Source organism: Cuculus canorus, chromosome Z, assembly GCF_017976375.1.
Source record: "Cuculus canorus isolate bCucCan1 chromosome Z, bCucCan1.pri, whole genome shotgun sequence".
In the NCBI taxonomy this organism is placed as follows: Eukaryota; Metazoa; Chordata; class Aves; order Cuculiformes; family Cuculidae; genus Cuculus; species Cuculus canorus.
The window spans coordinates 12,243,521-12,265,034 of record NC_071441.1 but is presented as its reverse complement, the minus strand read 5'-3'; the positions used below and the strand labels follow the sequence as shown (position 1 = coordinate 12,265,034).

At 35.8% G+C, this 21,514-nt stretch overlaps 1 protein-coding gene across 6 annotated transcripts in view; it reads right to left on the bottom strand.

Annotated features, from left to right (window-relative positions):
* NLN (neurolysin) overlaps positions 1 to 21,514 on the bottom strand; it is a 38,387-nt gene that overhangs the window by 5,782 nt on the left and 11,091 nt on the right. For 2 of the 6 annotated variants that reach the window (XM_054053908.1, XM_054053912.1), the window contains 10 exons: positions 19,070 to 19,148; positions 18,289 to 18,545; positions 15,724 to 15,872; positions 10,793 to 10,900; positions 9,273 to 9,375; positions 8,380 to 8,540; positions 6,857 to 6,992; positions 5,405 to 5,771; positions 4,227 to 4,428; positions 322 to 508 (listed from right to left, as the gene is read on the bottom strand). In XM_054053908.1, the coding sequence (XP_053909883.1) occupies positions 322 to 508; positions 4,227 to 4,428; positions 5,405 to 5,771; positions 6,857 to 6,992; positions 8,380 to 8,540; positions 9,273 to 9,375; positions 10,793 to 10,900; positions 15,724 to 15,872; positions 18,289 to 18,517 (1,642 nt within the window). In that variant the 5' untranslated portion in view covers positions 18,518 to 18,545; positions 19,070 to 19,148. Of the gene's footprint in view, positions 1 to 321; positions 509 to 4,226; positions 4,429 to 5,404; positions 5,772 to 6,856; positions 6,993 to 8,379; positions 8,541 to 9,272; positions 9,376 to 10,792; positions 10,901 to 15,723; positions 15,873 to 18,288; positions 18,546 to 19,069; positions 19,149 to 19,817; positions 19,883 to 20,129; positions 20,149 to 21,514 lie in introns of those variants that run through there. The other 4 variants (XM_054053907.1, XM_054053913.1, XM_054053910.1 and 1 more) reach the window with 3 other exon arrangements.

The window sequence follows — 21,514 nt, the reverse complement described above, 5'->3', positions numbered from 1 at the left end:
TTTGCCCACCCCCCCAGATTTAAAATGAGCAAAGTTAAGAAGTAAAAAAGACCCATTGAGAGGAATGTAAAGGTATTTTAGTCCTGTGGGTATCCTGGGAGATCAGAGCTGCTACTGTTGCTGCAGAAGAGTGGTATCTGTCATTAGAGCATTCACTAACAGTAATACCCACACAAATAAACCCAGAAAGATAGTGATAAATGTTCATACAGAAGAAATGTAATGGGCTTGTTATATTTGTCCTCATTGTTTCCCACCAATTTTTCAAGTAATTTTTTTTAATATCTATATATATTGGCAGGACAGAGAGGAGAGAGATACCTGTATTAGCTAGTCTAGAAGCAGCAAGTTTCTCAAGGAGAGCATCTGCAACACAGGTCTCATCTTTATAGTGTCTTGACATTTGCTGTAGTGGTTCTTTTTCCCACACCCAGTTCTCAAACATTTGCGAAGGTACCTCTACAAAATCTGTTTCCACATTAGTTCCACTAAACCTAGCAAAATCAGTCTGAAAGAAAAAGCCACGTATTACACGAAAATAGAAGCCAGGATTTCTAGAAGGCAAACTTTCAGATCCCAAAATATCTGTGTTAATCACAGCCAGAGGAATTTTAACATATCAATAATAATAATAACAAAAATAATTTTAAGGAAAGGAGTGCAAAAAATCAGATATAGACTATTACCAAGCAAACAAACCAGATTACTCAGTAATTACTCACTGCATTCTTTACTGGTGTGAAACAGTACTTCAGTTTTCTTAACATTATTGATTTTTACTTTTTAGGTTATGACAGTAGCATTAATGTTTCTATGCTGTCTTATGACAATGACATAGTTTGCAAATTGTTACAAAATTTTGTTATATTGACCCAAAGGAAAATAATAAACTCCAATTATACACTTTTAAAATGGTTTGCTTTATTACAGTATACTGCACTGATTCAAATATTTCACTTGAACAACTTATCCTATTAAGCTTTGTCATAATTGCCTTCATTCATAAGGCATATGGTTAACATATAGCACATTTTTTTCAGCCAGTAATACATGGCCTCAAAGAAATGAATCCTAGCAACTTGATCCATGAAAGACCTCAAGGTCTGACAACCCATTACTAACAGAAGAATCTTCCTTCTGAAAGCCAAGCACATTACAGCTTTTTATTTTTTTACTTTCATATCATTGATCGTTCATGTTTAAAAAGCACCCACCAGATACTAATTTTGAAGAAAAGTTTTGTATTGTTAAGAATCTTCACTGAGATATATTCCAAACCCAAAATATTTTTGAAAAACAAACAGTCACTTTCCAAACACAGTTGTTCCAATGCCAACAGAAATTACTTGGCCTCAGTTCACACTTGTCTGGTAATAATCCTACCTCCTCTTGCCAACCCAATTTTATTGTTCTTCCCTTCTCATTCTAACAAAACATTTCAAGAAAAACAAAAAGAATTCTCAGTTTCCCAAACAGCCTCTTTAAGAGCTTGTAGATACTCTTACACTCCATCTCCCACCAGGAAATCTATGCCTACACCTTCTGATGGGCTTTTGAACTTACTTTTTTGAAGGGTTACCAAAAAATGCACGTATAATATAGGACATAACATTGAACTGACAGCTATGTAACATGCATATATCTCCCTCTCATGGTTTCAGAAAAACAGCATAAAAGGAGAAAAACATTTGCCTTCATTTACACTTGAGGATTACTCAAATCTATAGTTGTAACAGGCTGTCCCTTCTTCCTGCTCTTGCTGAACAGCACCTATGAAGAAAAGCTAGGAAGCATCAGGCAAAGCATCAGGCAAAGCATCAAGCAAAGGCAAGAGGAGTGCCAGAGACTGTTGGCCTCCAGAGATCTTCATTTACTTATATATATATATATATATATATATAAGTGCACGACACTAACAACATTAAAGACATTTAGTTCAGGTAGTTAAGTAGCTCTCCTCCCCTAACGTCATGATAACTCCTTCTCTAACTGGCCTGATATCTCACTTTCCAGCAGAATTCCAGTATATTACAAGGAGTAACAGTCTCCAAAAGCTTACTTTTACCAGCAGCTTACAAATTCCCACCCAGTCTGATCCCCGCATAGCCATTAAGTGTCATGTTTCAACATGCTTAAGAAAATCATCATATGAAACAAGGTAGTGCTTTGCACCCACAAGTCTCAGACGAGAGGTTATTCTCATGTAGGACCTGCAAGTTATTTGCAGGTATGCAAACAGCAATTTACATAAAATACAATGGTAAAAAGCATAGTAGCTATGCACATAGAAACCATCTCAGCAGTGGGAGAGACAACTGGAAAGTAGGCCTCCCTGACCTGTGTGCAATTCCACAACAACTGAAGTACATAAGCATTGGAATTGAGATGCTCAGAGGGTACTCTGCAACACACAGGCATATCTTCATGTTATCAAATTGTTGCGGTCAATTTTATATCAATGCTGACTGTGTCTCATTTAGAAAACACCTTCTAGATAGTTTAGAAGAAACAACAGGTTTTATTTCTCCATTTCTAAGCTCAGTATCCACCCTATCACAGATGTTTCTATCAAATAATCATATTTCTACCTTCAACATGATGCAAAAACACCTAAGCAAGTCTGGCAACTTGTTTTGAAGTCTGACTGAACATAATTTGTTTAATTATGGTGTTAATATACAGGTTTCTATAACTTTGTTTCTTTCTTCTGCAGTCCTAGTCTCTAGGATCAACATCAAGAACTAAAACCTAATGTGTGTCATATTTCTCTGATTGTATTATTTGTACTTGTTTATAAGGAAGATGAAAGCAGTGCTACATAAAGTCTGGATTTGTAGATAATCATGCAAATTCTTTGGTGAATGAATACTGAGACTTGTCTCTCTGTTAAAGAATTTGTCCAGATGGTGGGTAACTCTAGGTTTGCTTTATTCACAACTCAGAGTTAGGCCATCACCTCAGTGTGGCAAAGACCCACAAAAATATATAAAACCCATATATATGCTTTTGCATGATATTATACAATTGATCTTTTCTTTTGTGAAGTTCTTGGTATAAGTCCATCTTGGTCATCTAGCTGCTCTTCACTGTTTCATCTCAGTTCTCCTTCAGAAGTGATGCTTCAGCAGGTCACACTCACACTTCGGTCATATAAGTCATTTATCTTTTCTTGGAACAAGTTTTCATTTCTGCCCACCTTTTCACTTCAAAGAAAACTCTCAGGTTGTTCCATTAACCTATACTTAATCTATGTACAGACTTAAAATTAAGTAACCTTTTCTAAATACACTATTCTTTTATCGTGTCTTAACTCTGTAACCTATGATTGGTATTTCTTAGCTTTTCTCTTGATTCAGCTGGACTGCGTTTTAAACCAGCCATGGAAAGGGCTGTACAGGTGACAATTGAGTAGCATCACCATGGTTTGTATTAAAAGATTAATCTCTAGCACCTGTTTCTATTATTTTCTAATACAACACCACATCCATTGAAGTCAATATAGCTACGGCCTAGCTCAAAAAGCAAGCTTTCCTTTCACATTCTCTCTGAAACACAAAATTTTCCATTAGGCCAGTCATAGATTTATCATCTGGAAGAATCAATCTTACATGTAAGTACAAATGAAACCAGCAATTTTATAACCTTATTGACATCTTAACACAAAATCTGCAGTCTAGCTTCAATTCCTTCTGGTCACTGTGAGGACCCTGACTGTCAGATAGGGGAGCAGAAAAAATACAATAGCTCAGGCACAACCTATTTTATGATTTTTGATGTCAAGAACGACAGCTCTCAAGAGTACTGAATGCCAAAATTCTGAAGGTAATCAGGATTCATGCATCATTTGCATTCCTAGGTACAGCAACCTTTTTTTGCTTCTAGTATTTGCCATGCTACTAGAAGTAACACAAAGCCCTCTGACAGCTGTAACAGAAACCACCACTGAGCACTCTCATCACCCTACACACTCATCACGGGCACCTGCATGGTACAAAGGCAAAAGTATATGTTCCTGTGAAAATGTTTTTCATAAGAAGGTATATTCATTGCTGTAGTTTTAAATAAAAATTAGAAACAAAATAAAACCCAGCCTGTCAGTTCGAAAAAGAACGAAACACTGCATGTGTACCTTACTAGAATTAGAAGCCATCAAAATGGACTTAGACTTTGCTTTGAGACAGCGGAGAAAGAAATAAGCTTTACATTATAACTGAAACGTCACTAACCTGAGCACATATTTGATGCATTACATGACCAAATTCATGGAAGTAAGTCTTTACTTCATCATGTCGCAGCAATGATGGGTGATCTGATGCTGGTTTTGTGAAGTTGGTTACCAGAGCAGCTACAGACATCATTCTGCTGCCCTCAGAGAGAAGACAACCGGGCTGGAGACCGAAACATGCAGCATGCCCATACTTTCCCTCTCTGTACAAGAAAATATATCGGACACTATCTTTAAACCACAAGCCTACACACAAGAATGGCAAAGTCTATTCAAGAACAGGGACAGTCAGTGTATCTTTAAAGCTTTACACAAAGAAATTAGAGCTTTCCATTACTTCTAACACTCAGTAAGTTTAAGACCCTGTTAAGAGCACAAGGGGAAAAGACCTGCAGTACTTACATCACTCCAGTTTAATATTCACAGCAGCATTTACAAGAATCTGATTTTTACCGAAATACTGGAAGCATTTATACCTTAGGCACTAATTCTATTTTAAACTGCTGCTGTAAAAGGAAGGACTAGGTTCTGTCCTCTGAAGCAGCATTTTTTCTTTTGCTACAGAAGACAAAAACAATACAGTTTACTGCAGTTTCAGTGTGATGCTAAGTTTAAAATAAACATTGTTTTGAAGTTCTTACTCTAAACCTGATTTAAAAAAACTGGGTAGTTAAGTCAGAATTGTCTTACTAACAAATAACTTCAACAATTCACATGAAATGTAGAAAAGGGGGAATGGGCAAACAGGTGAAGGAAATAACGTGACTATCTTAAATGTGACTAATAATGTGACTATCTTAAAAAGAGTAATAATAAGCCCTAAATCAATAAATATTCAAAAAATGCTATCAGCCAATTTATAAATTACTAAAGAATAATTTAAAAAAAGCAGTGAGAAATAGTAAAGAAGGGCTAGCTAAGAATAAATACTGTTAAATCTGTCTAGTCTCCATCTGACAGGACACATAGTAAATAGCTACTTCATAAACTGAATATAAGCAAGAAACACTGTAGAAAAAGTGTAAACAATCTGAAAACTATCCAGAGTGAGTGAACAAAGTAATAGTCTTGTCAGTGAGACAAATATTTACTTCCGAATGCATTTAATTTCAACTGCAGCAGTAACCCACTAAGACCAATTCCATTTTACATAGAAGTAAAACACTAGGTCATAATTACCTGGGGTAAAGGTCCAAATAGAACTGCCCTAATGTTTCTCCCGTTGAACTATCCTTTACTGTATAAAGAGTAACGCTGTCATGCCAGACATGAGCACCTTCTACTTGCTCAAATACAAGTCCCAGCAGCTTCTGGTAAATATTCAGTAAGCCTTCCGTAACAGCCTCAATTGGGAAGTATTCCTTCAGCTTTTCTTGATCTATGGAATACTTCAGTTCTTCCGTTTTGTTCATATAATAATGAAGATCCCATGCATTGATTCTTCCATCATAATCAAAGTTTCTTTCTTTACACTCCTTTTTCTTCAAATCCAGAATGAATTCTCTCTCTTCCTCAACCAATGGCTTTAGCTTCTTACTTAAATCATCTGAAACAAAGATAGCATTGGAATCAGCTTCTGTGGTCCTTACTGTAACATGCATTCCTACAAAATACACTCATAACTTAAAGCACACTTAAAGCCAAAAGTAAATGCTACAGTTTTCTGCTTGTTGACTAAGCACAAGCAAACTGTCTGCTTTCTGGTCTTAATTGCAGGCATGCTATAAATAATACACATAGGCCTAGCAGTACTCTGAAGGGTTTTCATAAATTTAGTCTTTTTCAAAGACCAGAAAAGGAAAGCAGCACTAGACAGTTATGCTTGAAGCCTTTGATTTTACCTCATGTAATCTCAGTTCTCTCTATATGTTTCTGCAGAAAAAGTCACAGACTACAACTGTTATTAGTTACTGGAAATGCAACAAAAACTTCAAACACTGCTTTTTCTTTCAAGACTTTTCAAAACAGATTATTACCTACTTCTAGCTAAAGTCCTATAAAAGAAGAAACTAAAGAGTTCTTGCCCAAGGGCAAAAGAGCAGGCCCACAGAGGTCAACAGGATGACCAAATATTAGTAAACTGCTCAGTTTAGAATTTTTAAGATATCTCTGTTTTCTGATAAAATTCCTCTAGAGGGCTTTTGAATTCCAAATTTAATCTGTCATTCCAGATTTAATTTTCTAATTCAGCTCATGGAAGTGCATCATCACACACTATAATCCTGCACTGCAATTGTGTCCGAAAAAGACACGAAGGCTATAAATGCACAAAAAATGGAAAAGCTGCAACTGTGACACAGCCTCTTGAACTGATAAAATTGCTTAGGCTGCACATGTTATTCTGGTTCTAAATTAGGATGACTGCATTTTAGGGCACAGAAATACACAACTGCTTGCCTATATTTGCTGTCACAAAGAAGTTCTTTTCAGTTTTTTGTCTTGCGTTTCCCTGTTTTGGAGCGACCACATTTGTACAGCTATGGTCCAGAAAAAAAGTATGACAGAACAGACGCAACGGAGTTCCTTTTCTATCTTAACCTGATGGACTCAATTATGTATGTAAATTTATCTTGGCTAAAGAGCCATTTTGCTACCCCAGTATAAAAATACGGTTTATAAATAAGAACGAACCTAAGAAGGCTGTAACGTTATCTGTGCTCTTTGCAGTGTTCACCTCCAGCACAAAGTTGGCATGTGTATTATAACCAAGAAGCTCTGCTACTTTTGCCCTTAATGGAAGCAATTCTCGAAGAATTTTTGTGTTCTCCTAAAAAAGGCAAGGAAGCAAATTTGTAAGGTGAAACCCGAAAACGCGTGTTATCAAAATAAACAAAATCTGTAGTCATAAGGAACAGCAAACATTTTAAATGAAACAATTTAATATATAAATACAGAATAATTTATGTTTATGTAGATTCTTGGGTTTCGTCATATGTTTTGATCGCAGCTAGCTCATTTTCTAGTCAATCTGAGCCATTACTCTCCCTATGATAATTTATCTGTGTTAATCAAAAGATATACCACTTCTTTTTAGGATAATAACAAGTCTTCAACTGTTGCAAAGAGGTTTTTTTCCATTATCAATCAATTAAATGTGAATGATAATAGGGAATTGACTGACAGCAGGCTTAATTGCTTGTTAGTGGTGAAGATAGGCTGCAAAACTACCCTGCCAACATTCTAAGCCTGTTTGGAACTTTCTCTTTTGTCACTCTGACTATAGCAGTCAGAGAAAGAGATTTGAAACACAGAAGCCACAGACCTTGACCTAAATGTGGTTGGTAGATCATTGAGAGGCTGAAAATGTAACTCTGTTAATCTTCAGTTCTGGAAAAGTGAGATTTCTCGAGGGAAAAAAATTTCAAGCAGTAGGGGTGAAGATTGTCCCACAGTTTTAACAGCAAATCCCTTTAAGTGTGCTGTTTTGCAGAGTGTTCAGTTCTTGGTGCTATTTTATCTTATCTTGTACTCATCACAGTTCCCAGTAGTTCAAGTACAAAATCTCAACTCTGCCATTGTTCTTTAATGAACAGTTGGTACAATTGCCTGAATAACACTTCTATCCTTTATACCCTTTTCATTGTATCTGTCTAAGTGTCTGCTTTCACCAGTATCAAATAAACAATTTGTAAAATTATTTCTTCTTTTTATAAGGCATAACTCCAACTATTTTTCAGATAACTAAATATTTTATAAAAATTACAGTACTTTTTAACATCTAATTAAAATTCTCACCAGTATGCAGCGCATTAATTTCACATTTAATCACCTGTATTTCATAACTAAACTGTGTGGTCAAATAAACCCTTGTTCTGAGAAATCTCAAAGTACTACAGAAGCTACAATCAGATATCCTTTTCTGGGAGCAAAGTGTTGGCAAGCAGTTGCCGAACACTGCTGGGAAGTTTGGCCAAAGAGTAAAATCTATTAACAGCACCACTGAAACTTTAAGATATACACACACAGCTGGATTATCAACTTCTAAGGCCTTTAGACACCATATCAAACTGGAGCAAGGAGCTGTTAAAGATCACATCGGTAAGTGTTGATTTCATAGTACTTGACAATACATACAACTCAAATCTAGTATTTGAACATCTACTCTATTTTCCAACTCTGTCAATATACTGCAGAACAGTCAATACGGAACATACCTCTTTGCATCTCGAGTTAAAGGCAAATTCCATTTTTCTCCTGGTTTCTGAAACGCAGCAATTCTTCATGACAGGAAAATACTGGGGATACTTTAAAGTAACTTTATATTTGTCTTCCTCAGTCTTCTCTAAACTCTTAATAAAGTCATCAGGAAGGCCTTCTATAGATCACAGTTTAATAAACAATGTTTACCAGAATTACCTAGTCCCATCATTTTTTTTTTTTATGAGATTGTTGTGTTTTGTGCAATCTAATTTGACATCAAAGATCTCCAGGGAAATATACCCCTCTTCTAAAAGTACTTGTTAATTTTTTTCTCCAATCACAACCAAGCAAAATAAAAATTGGAAACATTGGTTAGCAAAAAAGAAGTACATGTAAGGCTACCAGACAAAACCTGTATATGACATAAAAAAATCCCTGGTGCTATTAAAGCACATTTTATGTCACGCCCTTCAGATCATGAACCCCCAAATTCTGTCACATGAAGATGTCTAGATCAGTTTAAACGACTGAAGTAGTTAAAATACATTGCTGGACAGGTAAGCTTTTTTCCATATTGCAATAAAAATAATAGACAGGGGATTGCCTGATCATGGAGAACTGAGAAAAGAAGCAGAGAAGAATAAAAGTTATGAGAAAAGAAACATAACACGGATACGCAGACTTGACGCAAGGCAAACCCTTCAGGCAGCCCAAGTCTAAAGAAATAATGAACAACCTGCAAAGGGTAATTCTAAACTGACTTTAAGGAAGGATTAACAAAATAACAGGGAAGACTGAAAAATTGTTAGAATTTCTCTTGACCTAACCATGATTCACTGGGTCAAAAAAAATTTCCCCAGTAGAACGGGAAGGTTGAAGAAATGGAAAGAGTGAGCATGCTACTCACCAAGTTCTTCCTTAGAAAATACAAGAAACGTGCTTTCTTCATTCAGGTTTTTGTTAAAGTCTATACATAGCTCACTCAATTTTTTCTTCATTGTCTTTATTTCCTATATCGAGAATAAACTGAACTTAGTGGAAAAAAGCAAATATCGAACTAGGCAATCACAATCTTCCACATGAATAGTATTCACTTTTTCCAGCTAGGCTCTCTATCTAATAACCAACACTGAATACCAGCATTGATTAAGTAAGACACTGTAGGTTCTGTCACACTTCACCGTCCCTCAGCCTCATCTTTTAACTTTTGGTGCTGAGCAATATTGTTGTAAATGAACCTTGAATTAGAAGTAGAGCTCCGACATTTCAAATGTGTTTTCAAATCAGAGGGGACTGAACACGAACACCTTCTCCGAACAGCATTACAGCTAACATTCAATTATTTTATTTGAAAAGCCTAAACGACAATTTTAAGTGTAAAAATACCCACTAAAATCAATGCAAATCAAGGGATTGCACATAATCTGCTGAAAAAATACTCCTTTGGAATTTTAAAGGTATGACAAAAAGAAGAATGCTCACACAAGACCAGACCATTCCAAAACCTTTTTCAAAATCCTGGTATTCACCCATCTGAAAAACTTTCTAGTACTTCTCATAGCACATCTCTACCGGTTCCTATCAAGTCCACAAATGCAGTAGCGACCAGCAGAAGAACATATACCAAATAAAAAACTCAGCAGACTATCATTACTAAAATTTTTACTTAAATGTAATTCAACTGTTGTCACCTTGTAAAGTATTTCAAAAATCCCTTAGAGGTATCAGTTGCCCTAAAGCAAAGCAAATACACAACAAAGGGGGAAGTCTATTCAAGAGTCATAAATAGAGATTAAATTCCAAGGGACGTTGTATAACAACGAGAAGTTTACTTCATGATTTGCAAAAGTGACAAGTGCTTTTTATATGCTTGATTAAAACCTCCCTTAAGCGGACTAGAATTCTCAGCATGGCTTGTGCTCCCTTTAAGCTGCCTCAAGTTTTTTCAGGCAAAATGCTAAAATCTTCCATGCATTTTATAACACTGGATAGTAATTAAAACTAGAATAGTTCTGGGTTTGTAACAATTATACATACTTCTGAAGCTTGGATTCACAAATAACACTTTAGAGAGGTCTCCTGGCTAGGATCTAACTAATTTAGGCATTCTCAGTAATCAGAAACTGATACAACAAATAACAAAATTCTTGCAGATAGGCTTCTTTTACTGTGGAAGGCTCAGAGGTGATGCATACCACCTGTGTCCACCAAGTGCCATGCCTGTTCAACAGATTAATTTAAAAAACTTAAGGTGATTGAAGTTTAAAGGATGGATGCGGAACTAAGAACAGCTAAGATCAGAGCAGTAATTAAGCAGGTCCAAAAGCACAAAGTTTAAATATATGCTTACTACAGTTTTACAACCATAATTTCACCCCTTTGACAGATTGCCACCTTTGCTTTATAAACTAATAGTCCAATATTTACATTCTGCACTTCTTTAGGAAGATGGAGTCCGTTTCTTTTTCCCACTTGAACTGATTTCTCTAGATATCGCTTTGTTTCAGGCTTTACATTCTCCAGGTCACAGGTTTGCTGAAACAACAGTATAGAATTATGTTCACAACACAGTGTAAGAAACATACCAAGCATTAGAACGGTCTGAACAGAGTTGTTCTTCAGAACACCATTGTAGTAAAAAAGAAACATCGCAGATTTCAGTGTGAAGGACTTCCCAAAACCAGTTACCTTATACAATAGTATTCTGAAGCTGAGGTAGCATGGTTTTAAAATAACTTTCTTCTACCAATTAGCTCAGCACATCTACATGCCATTATAATGGCAAGCCCTTTTAGTTAATAGTACAGTGCACTTTAGCTTTTTCTGTAGAGAAGGCTTTCTTATCTCCCGAAGATAATTAGAAAGTGAGCTCTACCTTAAAACTTACAGGGATTAAAAAGACCCAAAAGGTTTGATGTGTCACTGAAGGTTATCAGATGGCATAAAATTTGAGTACAACTTCTCTTACGGGACAAATCAACCAGTGACAACAAATAAAACATTATTTCTATGTATGGTTATGTCATTATGAAGATTCTTGACAGCTAATTCCCTAAGGTAATTAAGTCACAAGATAGTGGTCGTAATAGAACACCGATTAGTCTTGTTATTGTCTTCCCTCAAACTGATGACAGTGTAACTGTTTAATTTGGTAATTTGTCATTTTCTCCTAAATTGAAATTAATGACATACACGTTTTAAATATTTTTAAAAAGGTGTCAACTCAATAGTTCTTCTTAAAAAGGATGTATTCCATTTAAGTTCACCTTCAAATATGAAGCTGTTGGAATGAGCTCTGACTTGCCTTAACAGTTCTTTTGTCAGCTTACCTACATACAATTAATTCCTGACTAGCATCTCTGAAAAATAAGGACGTTGAAACATGCAAATTTTGAGTTACACAACAGCGTACAGCTGTCAACTAATGATCTGTCAATGCAAATTACCTCTCTTCCTTAAACAGAAAAAATAAGACAGGAACCTATTCCAAGAGAAAACAAATGAGAAAAAAGCCTGTGAAACAATTGTTTTCCCAACTGTAACTGAAAAGTAATCCACACACCACACAAACAATGTCTACTCCCACCAGTGCCCTGTAACTAGGATTAAAAAATCAGTGGAGATTGGGCTTTAGAATCATGAAAGAGTTTAGAACAGTTTAGCTTTATTTCTGCTCTGCAAAGAGCCACAAGCCCTGGTACAGCAGGACTGTTAAGCATTAGTATAATTGTGCCTAAAATTCTTACACAAATACAAGTAGTCTGTACACAAGAATTTCTATGTCCAATGAAAATATGACAACAATTACATCACTTTGTTATAAAATTACTTTTCTAAAGCAACAGGCAGATTTATTTTAGTTTATCAATACTGTCATACGCTGAATGAGGAATATTTTTCATCCTTCCTATTATCTGTTTACAGGTCATTTTTAAAAGCTGCCACAAAAGACATGGTATAACTACTATAGGTCACCACACAGCAGAAGTCAATGACAATTGGACCATGTGATTGTATGACTATGATTTTTTGCAGCACTCAACCACTGTTTATTCATTTGTTTGTTTTTAAATTCAAGGACGTAAATGGTGGATCTCTCCTTTTGGAGGAAATAAGTGAAGAAAATCATGTCCTCTGTCATCTCCAAGTCAAACCTCACATCTCTATCCTCACTTGTGACAAATGCAGAAGGCAAGCCACACAGAGTACTTCCTAACACAAAGGAGAAAAAAAAATTCTATTACACTACTCCCTGTGACACTTGGGCTTCCTGCTCTGCTTCTGGCAAAGAACAGTTCGCAAAATTTTGCACTTTCAGTGTTCTTTATCCTTCTCTTAATGACTATAAATCTCTCCATATACTTCAAAGAAAGCGATGTTAAATAGCTCCTAGTCTTAATATTAGTCTTGATTAAATTATGTGTGCCACAGACATGCTTAATGTAAAGATGATAGACATTCAAAAAGACCTGTCAGGTCTTTCAGGATAAGCAGGCATATAAACCCTCACAGATACAGGAACCAAGAGTGCTCTGTGGTCATCTCTGAACTTTGTTCTGGCCACAGTGGTCTATGTTGTCTCTTATTTCTTTGAGGAGCAAACTCCACAACAGATTTGCAATTTCAAATATATTACCCACATGAAATCTTGGAACTTTCCAGAAGTTTTAGAATGGTCATGGTTGATGATTTTATATACTAATTTATATACTATTTCATACTTGTTTTGGACAATCATGCTACCTTATTCCATGAAGAAATCTTCACGCAGCCTAAGAAACAAAGCCTACTTGGAGTATCATGAACAAAAGCTGCAGCAGCTGTTTATATCAGGCTGAGTTTCCTGAGGGCGTGTGGGTGGAGAAGATCTGCAACATTCTTAAGCATGCCTCTGCTAGCCAACATGTGCAGATGTTGAAAGTAATAAAATTTAAAATGGTAGTTTCAGTACCAAATTAACCTTTACTCCAAGTTTCCTCAAAGACCAAGACCTCAAAATAAGTGTTTTCTAAAGAATAAGATCTGGAACATACACAACAACATAAATTTATGCAGGAATTTTTCCCTCTGCTGTGTGGGGCAAAGAAAGACAGCAGATTATTTTCAGTTGCTGAATTAATTATATATTAATTAAATAAATTAAATAAAAAAGCCTTACGCATCCTTCACCATTAGCAGTTCTTAAATAAATCAGAATTTAGGAAGAAGAAACGTATAAAAGTTTAGTCCTTGTTAAACGGAGCAAAAACATTTAGGATATCACTGAGATCAAGCAGATTTATTCATCTTTTAGCGTACTAACTGTATTATAAATAATATCAGAGTGTGAGAGCCCTCTGTTTCCTCACCACATTTTAATCCAGCCCTTGTGCAGGATTATAAAACTGAATCTATATAGCTGGCCTATTAAATTCTCAGTAAAGCCATGAAAAACTTAATTCAATCAAAATGTTTTACTGGCTCATCTAAACTCATGAGGTTATTTCAGCATATGATTTCTGTTTGTGGAAGGCCTTTTATTCTGTGCCTCTGGAACATGACTTCTCAACTAAGAGTTTCTAAGAAGAGGAGGCACTAGAAATGTAGCAAATTATTAGCAAGTACTGGTGATTTGGAAATAATAAGACTTGATCAGTTTGGCACTACTGGCAATTTCAAAAACTGCTACTACTTTCACAGTTATTATGAAGTTGATGTATGTGCAGAGGCTGCATTTCTGGAAAACTAGTACTAAAACGAATGCTGCAGTTAAGCCAAGAAAAATCTCTGAAAAATTAATAGAGATGTAAGAAGGAATTGTAACTGTTTCAAAAGCCAAGTATTGATGCAAAAGAAAATGAAGTAGGAAAGCACCAAATGAAAATGTTTTTAAAAAGAGAGATTATAAGAAAGTAAAACCAGCAAATAACAGCAGCCAGTTTTCACTACCATCAGAAATTACTGTAAATTAGAAGTAGATAGATACACAGATATCGCAGATTAGCCCTGAATGTATCTGTGTACATTATACTAGAGAGTGAGGAAAATCACAGCAATTTTTAAATATATAATCAAATAATTTACTTAATAGTAACAGAATGGAAAGGAGGAATCAGCATAAGGCACAGAGTGGGAAAAAAAAAATCCACATAAGACATTATCCACCAACATTCAACAGAATACCCTCAAAATAGACTATTAATGACTTCCACAAACACATAAACAATACCCAGCTAAAGAAGAATACTTTAAAATATGCCTAGAAAACACAGCAATGTAAAACAGTAGTATTGGAAGGCACATTATAAGGCGCTGCAAATATTAATTTGGTTGCAAATCAATGCTGAAAAAAGCACAAACAGTGACTCCAAGAAATAGGGCTCAAATATATTATCAGCATCACAAGAAAGTTAAAACTCCGTGGAGTTGAAAGTCAAGATTCCCACCTGACAACAGACAAAGGTGTATAGTTTAGTTTTCACACTAGATTGCTTAATTGCATTATCTTTAAATTACACTTTTGGAAAACTATTACTAAATGTCACTGGACACATTTGAACAAAAATAAATGTTCTTCCTGTCTAAGTTACAAAATAAAAGCGTACAAGTGTAGAACACAAGATACCTGTAGTTGCTCGATTAGAAGGAAAGCTAAATAGAGGCATAAAAGCGATAAAACCTAGTTCAATGGTAAATGTATTTTTTGACTTAGTTTACTTTTGGGGCTCAAGCTATATATAAGGAGGAGCACACACTGTAGCTGTCTATAATTAGGAGATCAAATAAGTATTTTTGGAGGCCACCTCCAGTTACATGTTCTCATTCACTTTTATAACTTAAAACTCAATTTTAAAATTTAAAATTCTCAACAACTTCAGTAAACCACAATTTTGGGTTCAAAATCAAAAGCAGTATAAGCCAACCTAAATATATTACTATACTGCGTCTTTTCTTCCTCCTCCCTCAGTGATGCTCAGGGCAAACCAGTTCAGGGAGATTGGCTATGAGAAAACTATGAATTCTATTCTTCCTGATGGTTTTCCTTCTGCTAGTTTAGCTTCTTTGTACAGGCTCGTTGGAAGATGAGACAAAATTCAAAGCTGTTGCAATGGAGAAAGAAGGATACACACATCTAGACATGAAAGGCAAAAAATAGGATCACCAAGTTACACTGGCTTAAGTTTTTGTGCAACCACAGTCTTCTTGTATACCTATGCCCCATTGGAAAGATTTGACTGGCATGGACACAGCGGAAACACACATATGCTGATGGGGATCATGAGAAATGCTGTGAATACTAAATCCTTTATAGAAAAGTTTTTCACTTTGGAATTTTATCTACATCTCCAAAAAGTTATGCAGATATCACTGTGATTTACCTGCAAATAAACAATCTTCTGAAACACATCTTCTCTCATGCTCATCTCCACATCAAAACTAGAAAGCTTTTTGTCAGCTTCTGTACTTGCTAAGCGTACCTCTTTGTCAGGTGAGACATGCTGGGGAAAATCCAACATGCTTCTTTCCACTGTTTAAACAAAAGGCAATGAACATTTACACAAAGGCTAGAAATGCTTTAAGGATAAGGAATTTCCCCCCTTCTGATATTTATAGAAGACATAAGAAACAAGTACGCAAAATAATCCGACACTTCAGATCAGGCTTGAAGGAAATAAAGCAGTTACAGATAATGTAAAAATGAACAGGTGAAAGGACAAAACTGCACACTTCACAGCAGTTTTACAGAAATTACCCAAGCCTAATTAACTCACCTTCTTCTACAATGTCAACTGAAAGGTGTATAAATATCCTACATAACTGTTGAAAGAGGAACCATTTGTGAATGAAGACTGACATCATTTCATAGTTGGTACAGATGCTTCCATGTCAGCATTTAAAGCGAAAATCTTTCAAACAAGCCCATCTGTCTTGAAGTTATTTTTACATGGTTAAGAGAACAGTATAAAATCCTCATCTTCTCTTCTGTGTTTAAGGAGAAACAATAAAGCAAACACAGAAGATGCTGTCTATGCATTCTGAACTTCTAGAGATCAGAAGCTGAGTAATACTACTTTTTTAGAATACATTATTAAGGTTAAATACATTCTTGCTTATTAAAGGAACATTGCATCTTACAATGACATTGAACAGAATGAATCATTCTGACCAGTTTAACTAACTCAATTAAAAATCAATTATACTTTCAGCCTTTTCCACCTCCCCCAAAGCACATTTTACAGTAACAACAGTTTTAGGATGATTTAAAACTTCGTAATTTTATGTAATCTGAAGCTGTTTAATAAAACCCAGAGATACTCTCAGCCCATGGAATGCAAACATGGGCATACGACTCTTCTTGAAGTTGACAAGAAACTTTCTTTTTCCTCCCCTCTGTCCTCATGCCAAGATGCTTCAAAATGATTAAGTGAATTTTGGCATCTTCCAAGTGAAATGTGAGGCCTCCTGTCAATTGTGTCTTTTCAGATCAGTTCCATTTACTGGAGTACGTGTTTCACGTAGATATGAAAGGGACACACACAACTTAAAATTCCAAGGTTTTAATGGAAGTCTTGCTGTAGTGATACATCCTTTTTACATGCCATGGGCTGTGTCACAAGTAAATCACGCTAATCTCAACATACAGCTTCGAATATTACCATTAAAAGTTTAAATGTGGTGCACTACTACAACAGGATTTAGAGGAAAAAAGTACATCTTGGAAGATGCAAGTTTTGGTGGCTATGCTGAGGAGCTGATGGCTACTATTTTCTCAGTTTTCCTTCTAAGTTAATTTAGAGCAGAGCTTTATGTCTTGGTGAAAAAAGCTTACAATAATTATACCAAATACATTGGCACAATTAAAACTGAATCTGACAGGAAGCTGCTTGGAATAAGATTAGTCAGCCTTTCTGCCAGCATCAATTCCAGTCAATTCACTGGATGTGCCTAAACTGCAATTCTAAATAATGTGAAAGCCAGTCTAATATTACAGCACAATCATTTGAGCTGCAGGCTGCTTTTTTGGCTAGGCAAAGATTTTTCACCCAGCTAGGGTGGCCGTTTTCAGCACTTCCTTTTCCACTGTAGATTTTCTACAGGATTTAAGAGAATTTGACGTTTTATTACACTGACTACTTTGAGAGTCATGCAGCTACCATGTGATAGATTTTTTTTAGAACAAAGCCAACCAAGACATTTCCATTTTCTTCATCTCCTCTGACTGACAATTATTAACAAATTAACTGAGTGACCTGTGCTTGACCATTACACTCCATCCATGTCTTGGCATGTCTTATTAATTCATTCAGAACAATCTAGATGTGACTGCATGACCAACACCTCTCTCTGGATCCTTCAAGGCCTTGCAGGATATAATATAAAAGTAAGCAAGTAAGGCAGTCACCTTCCAGAAAAGCATTGAAAATTTCCCCCATTCTCAACCATCACACCTTCTCCACTAAGAGCTTATCAGCCTTTCCATTGTTCAATTTGACTTGTCTCAGGTTTTGCAGTGCTTGAAGAAAGCACTGCTTGTCAGCTTTGAGTGTACTATGCAACACAAGGCTCTACACTTTTGCTCATTGTTGCCTAGCAGTTGTACACAGTCGGAAAAGAAAATCTAACTCTGTGAAGTCTCTCATGTCCAAACAAAACAGGTGACCAAAGCAGTTCTCTGGGTGTGTCAAAGAGATCAGCAGCACAATTTTGCTAATCCTTAGTTTTGTTTATACAATAAAGCAGCAGAACTGTGTAGCTGTTCAGGTTAGATATTGCTGGGAGGTCCTGAAAGACTGTCAGCACCTGAGGACCCTTGAGAGGCCTTGACACATTCTACACAAGAACAGCATGCACCAGAATTGTAAGCAACAACTACCTTTTCTCAACATTTCTTTATGTGCAGATGGAATACCCAATGGCAGAAACCACAGAAAACATACACTAACCTGCATATTCCACTTCTAAATCTGCCAAGGCTCGTACAGTATTTTCATGTGTTTCTTCTCCAACATCAAGCATCCCAATGCTGTCATATACATGCTTTGTCCTCTTGATTAGTTCTTCTGTTCTTGTTTTAATTTGCTCTGGAGACAGGTCCCACCTCAAAAGGTTTTGGCCTGGTGCTATGTATGAAGAAGCCTTGAGCTTGCTGGTAATTTCTGCTCCTAATGTCATTCTCAACAAAAGCCGTGGCCCAATGGACCTGAAAGTACAAAACGTATCTTTTCCTAGTAAGATTTTGATTCAAGAGGTAGTTTAAAGTAAACATTAAAGCAAAATTTAATAATTACATGATATTTTAAAAAGCAAGAACAATATCCTTTTTAAAGCCATAGCTTGTCTAGTAGGACCATGCACATATGTTGCCCTTAAGAAGTCTAATTTTAAAAAAAATCAGAGGTTTGCCTTCTACATTTTTCATCTAGAGGATGACTAAGCCTGGACAAAGATAAAAACTTTTGGTATTAGCCAGACAGATTAAATTATTATTCAGTCTAACAAAAAGAGAATTACAGCTACTGAAACTCTACAGAAACAGACCTGCACTTTTGAAATAAGGAATAAAAAATATATAGTGATTTGTAGATTATGAAGACCAAGAACTGCAAAGATGCACAAAAGACACAAAAAAAGGTAATTTGGTCATATTCATATAGCAAATAGTTTCATATTTATAAGGGTTGTGTGTCACAAAGAGCCATGGGTCGAAAGCTAGTTGTTACTCACTTGATAATTTATTCCTTCAATTGTTGAGGATTTTAAATAGACAGTTTTAGTCTGTTGCCAGAAGTGGTACATAAACTCACTGCAATTAAAATAATATTAATTAATCCTGATTATATCAATCAATTATATTTCAGCTTTAGCTAGCATAAAAGTTTGCATACATAACCAATATTACTGTGCTGCCTTTTTGCTAATCTTTTAGAAAATATATAAAAAAAAAAGAAGTTATTTGAAGCAACAAATCCGAACACAAATTAACAAGATACTGGCTTCAGAAATAGAGCCTTTTCCTCTCCCACTCCAACAAATAAACATTCAACCTGGTATATGAAGGAAAAGAATTGCAGACTCAGGCAACTGACTGAAGTGCAGCTAGTAGAAACCCACACAGTCAACAGGATGTCCACCTAAAAACTACATTAATAGCTCAGTTATATATGAAGGGTGTGCTGAGGGAGATAATTTGACAGTAATTAAAAACAACTTGCATTCAAAAAGCAAAACTTGCTGCAATGTTTAGCATCATAAGGCAATAACCAGAGCATCAGAGGAGGATCTCTGGCTGGCAGAGACTTACTATCTGCCTCCCTCTTTCAGTTGCATAATTAAAAAAAAAAATAAATCACACGTTGTTACGGTAATAACGACATTTTCAACCACAACTAAAGACATATAAGAACATATACGGAGAGCTTGCTACTGAAAAGGATGTTTACATAACACTATTTTATAGCAAACACCTTTTTACCTTAATGCTAGCCAATGTACTTGTATTAGTTTTATTGCAAAACCAGTCTGGTATGTGCATAAGTGCTCAGATATTTTTTGGCATACACTGCAGGGATCATGCATAACAGGACAAGCAATTTTAGCCTGAAGGAAAAACAAAGCAGAAGAGTAAGATGCTAATAATTTGAAAAGAGCTACATGCAGGACTTCTGTTTGAAGGCAAGACTTTTTATTAAAAGTCTCACTTGTCTGTGAGAGGAACTGTCTAGAAGTATCCTGGCCAAAATTATTTTTATGCAACACAAAAATGAAAAACAAAATTTCTACTCACTTATTAATGTTGAGATTTTTTTTCCCTCTTATGTTACCACAGTTTATTCAATTCCTTCCATATCTGTGTAGACAAGATGTTTACTTTTCCCTCCTACTGGCATATAGAAATAGTTAAGTCCAGTATATCAATGCTATAACCCTGAAAATGAAGTCTGAATGAAGAATAATCCTTCCATGTCTGTCCTGTCTCTTTGATACCAACTCATTTTCACTCCACTTATTTACATTACAATATGCATTATCTGGATCTCAAAGCAGGAGACAGCCTTGCACAAGGAGTTTCACAAATGTAATCAAATACATGGCTACGAAATTTTCTGCACAACCACAGTAGAAACTTAAAACTTAAGAGATTAATTCTGTTACTCATTCCATGGAACATCTGAACTTCACCAGTTTCAGGGTAAAATATACACTGAATTCCCCTTGTCTAATTTTTCAAACGTAGCTAGCGCAGCTGCTACAGCCTCATGGGAGCTGAATGGGATCCTGGTCAAAAGCTACGTTCAAGGCTCTGATCTCCACTCGTCCTTCAGGAAAATCAGAAAGAATCAGAAATGTGCCAAATTAAAGGTAAAACAGAATCAAAGGAAAACATGAGCCTAAACAACAGAAAAGATGATTACTGTGTTAAAGTGCAGGATATGAAGCAGGTATTCTTTATCAAAGGGAACCTACAGCTTTCTGTCATTTGTTACCTTCACCTAGACGTGCAGAAAATAGCCCTGTTACTGACCAACTATGTATTACCAGAAACAAACACTAAAGTAGTCTCAGAACCAACACATTATTTTAATTTCAGCCTGTCCAACAAGTTTAATTAATAATTAAAGTTGGACTGATTTAATGAACTTGAATTCAGGGTTCCTGGCTACTGCAGAGCACTACTTTCAAATACCAAAAGGAGATGGCACCTGATGGCACCATGTTAGCTAGTGGCATTGAAGAATACACATATAAATTTGACAGCTGCATAAATGATTACCGCAAATGCCTGCAGTTGTTGTCTACCCGTTGAAGGACAGCAAAACACAGAAGTGCCTAGTTTTGAAAGGCTGATACAAGGAAGCGCTTTCTTACCTAGACAAACAAAGGCAACACAAATTCAAAAAGGCCTATAAGTCTTCCAAATGGATCAAATTACAGTGAGCCTTCAAAACCGTAACATAGTATCTCACTTAAAAACAATCATACAGCTCCTCAAATAATCCTTTACAGATGTGTTTTTTACCTTGCTACAAGTCAATCAAATTGTAACTGGTCAATGTTACTGACATCAGACTAACAAAAAATAATATGCAAGTAAAAACCTGTGCACAGATGAAACCTTGGCCATTTCTTTCATGCTTCAGTATTTCGTATTCTTTGACTGCAAAAAACCCT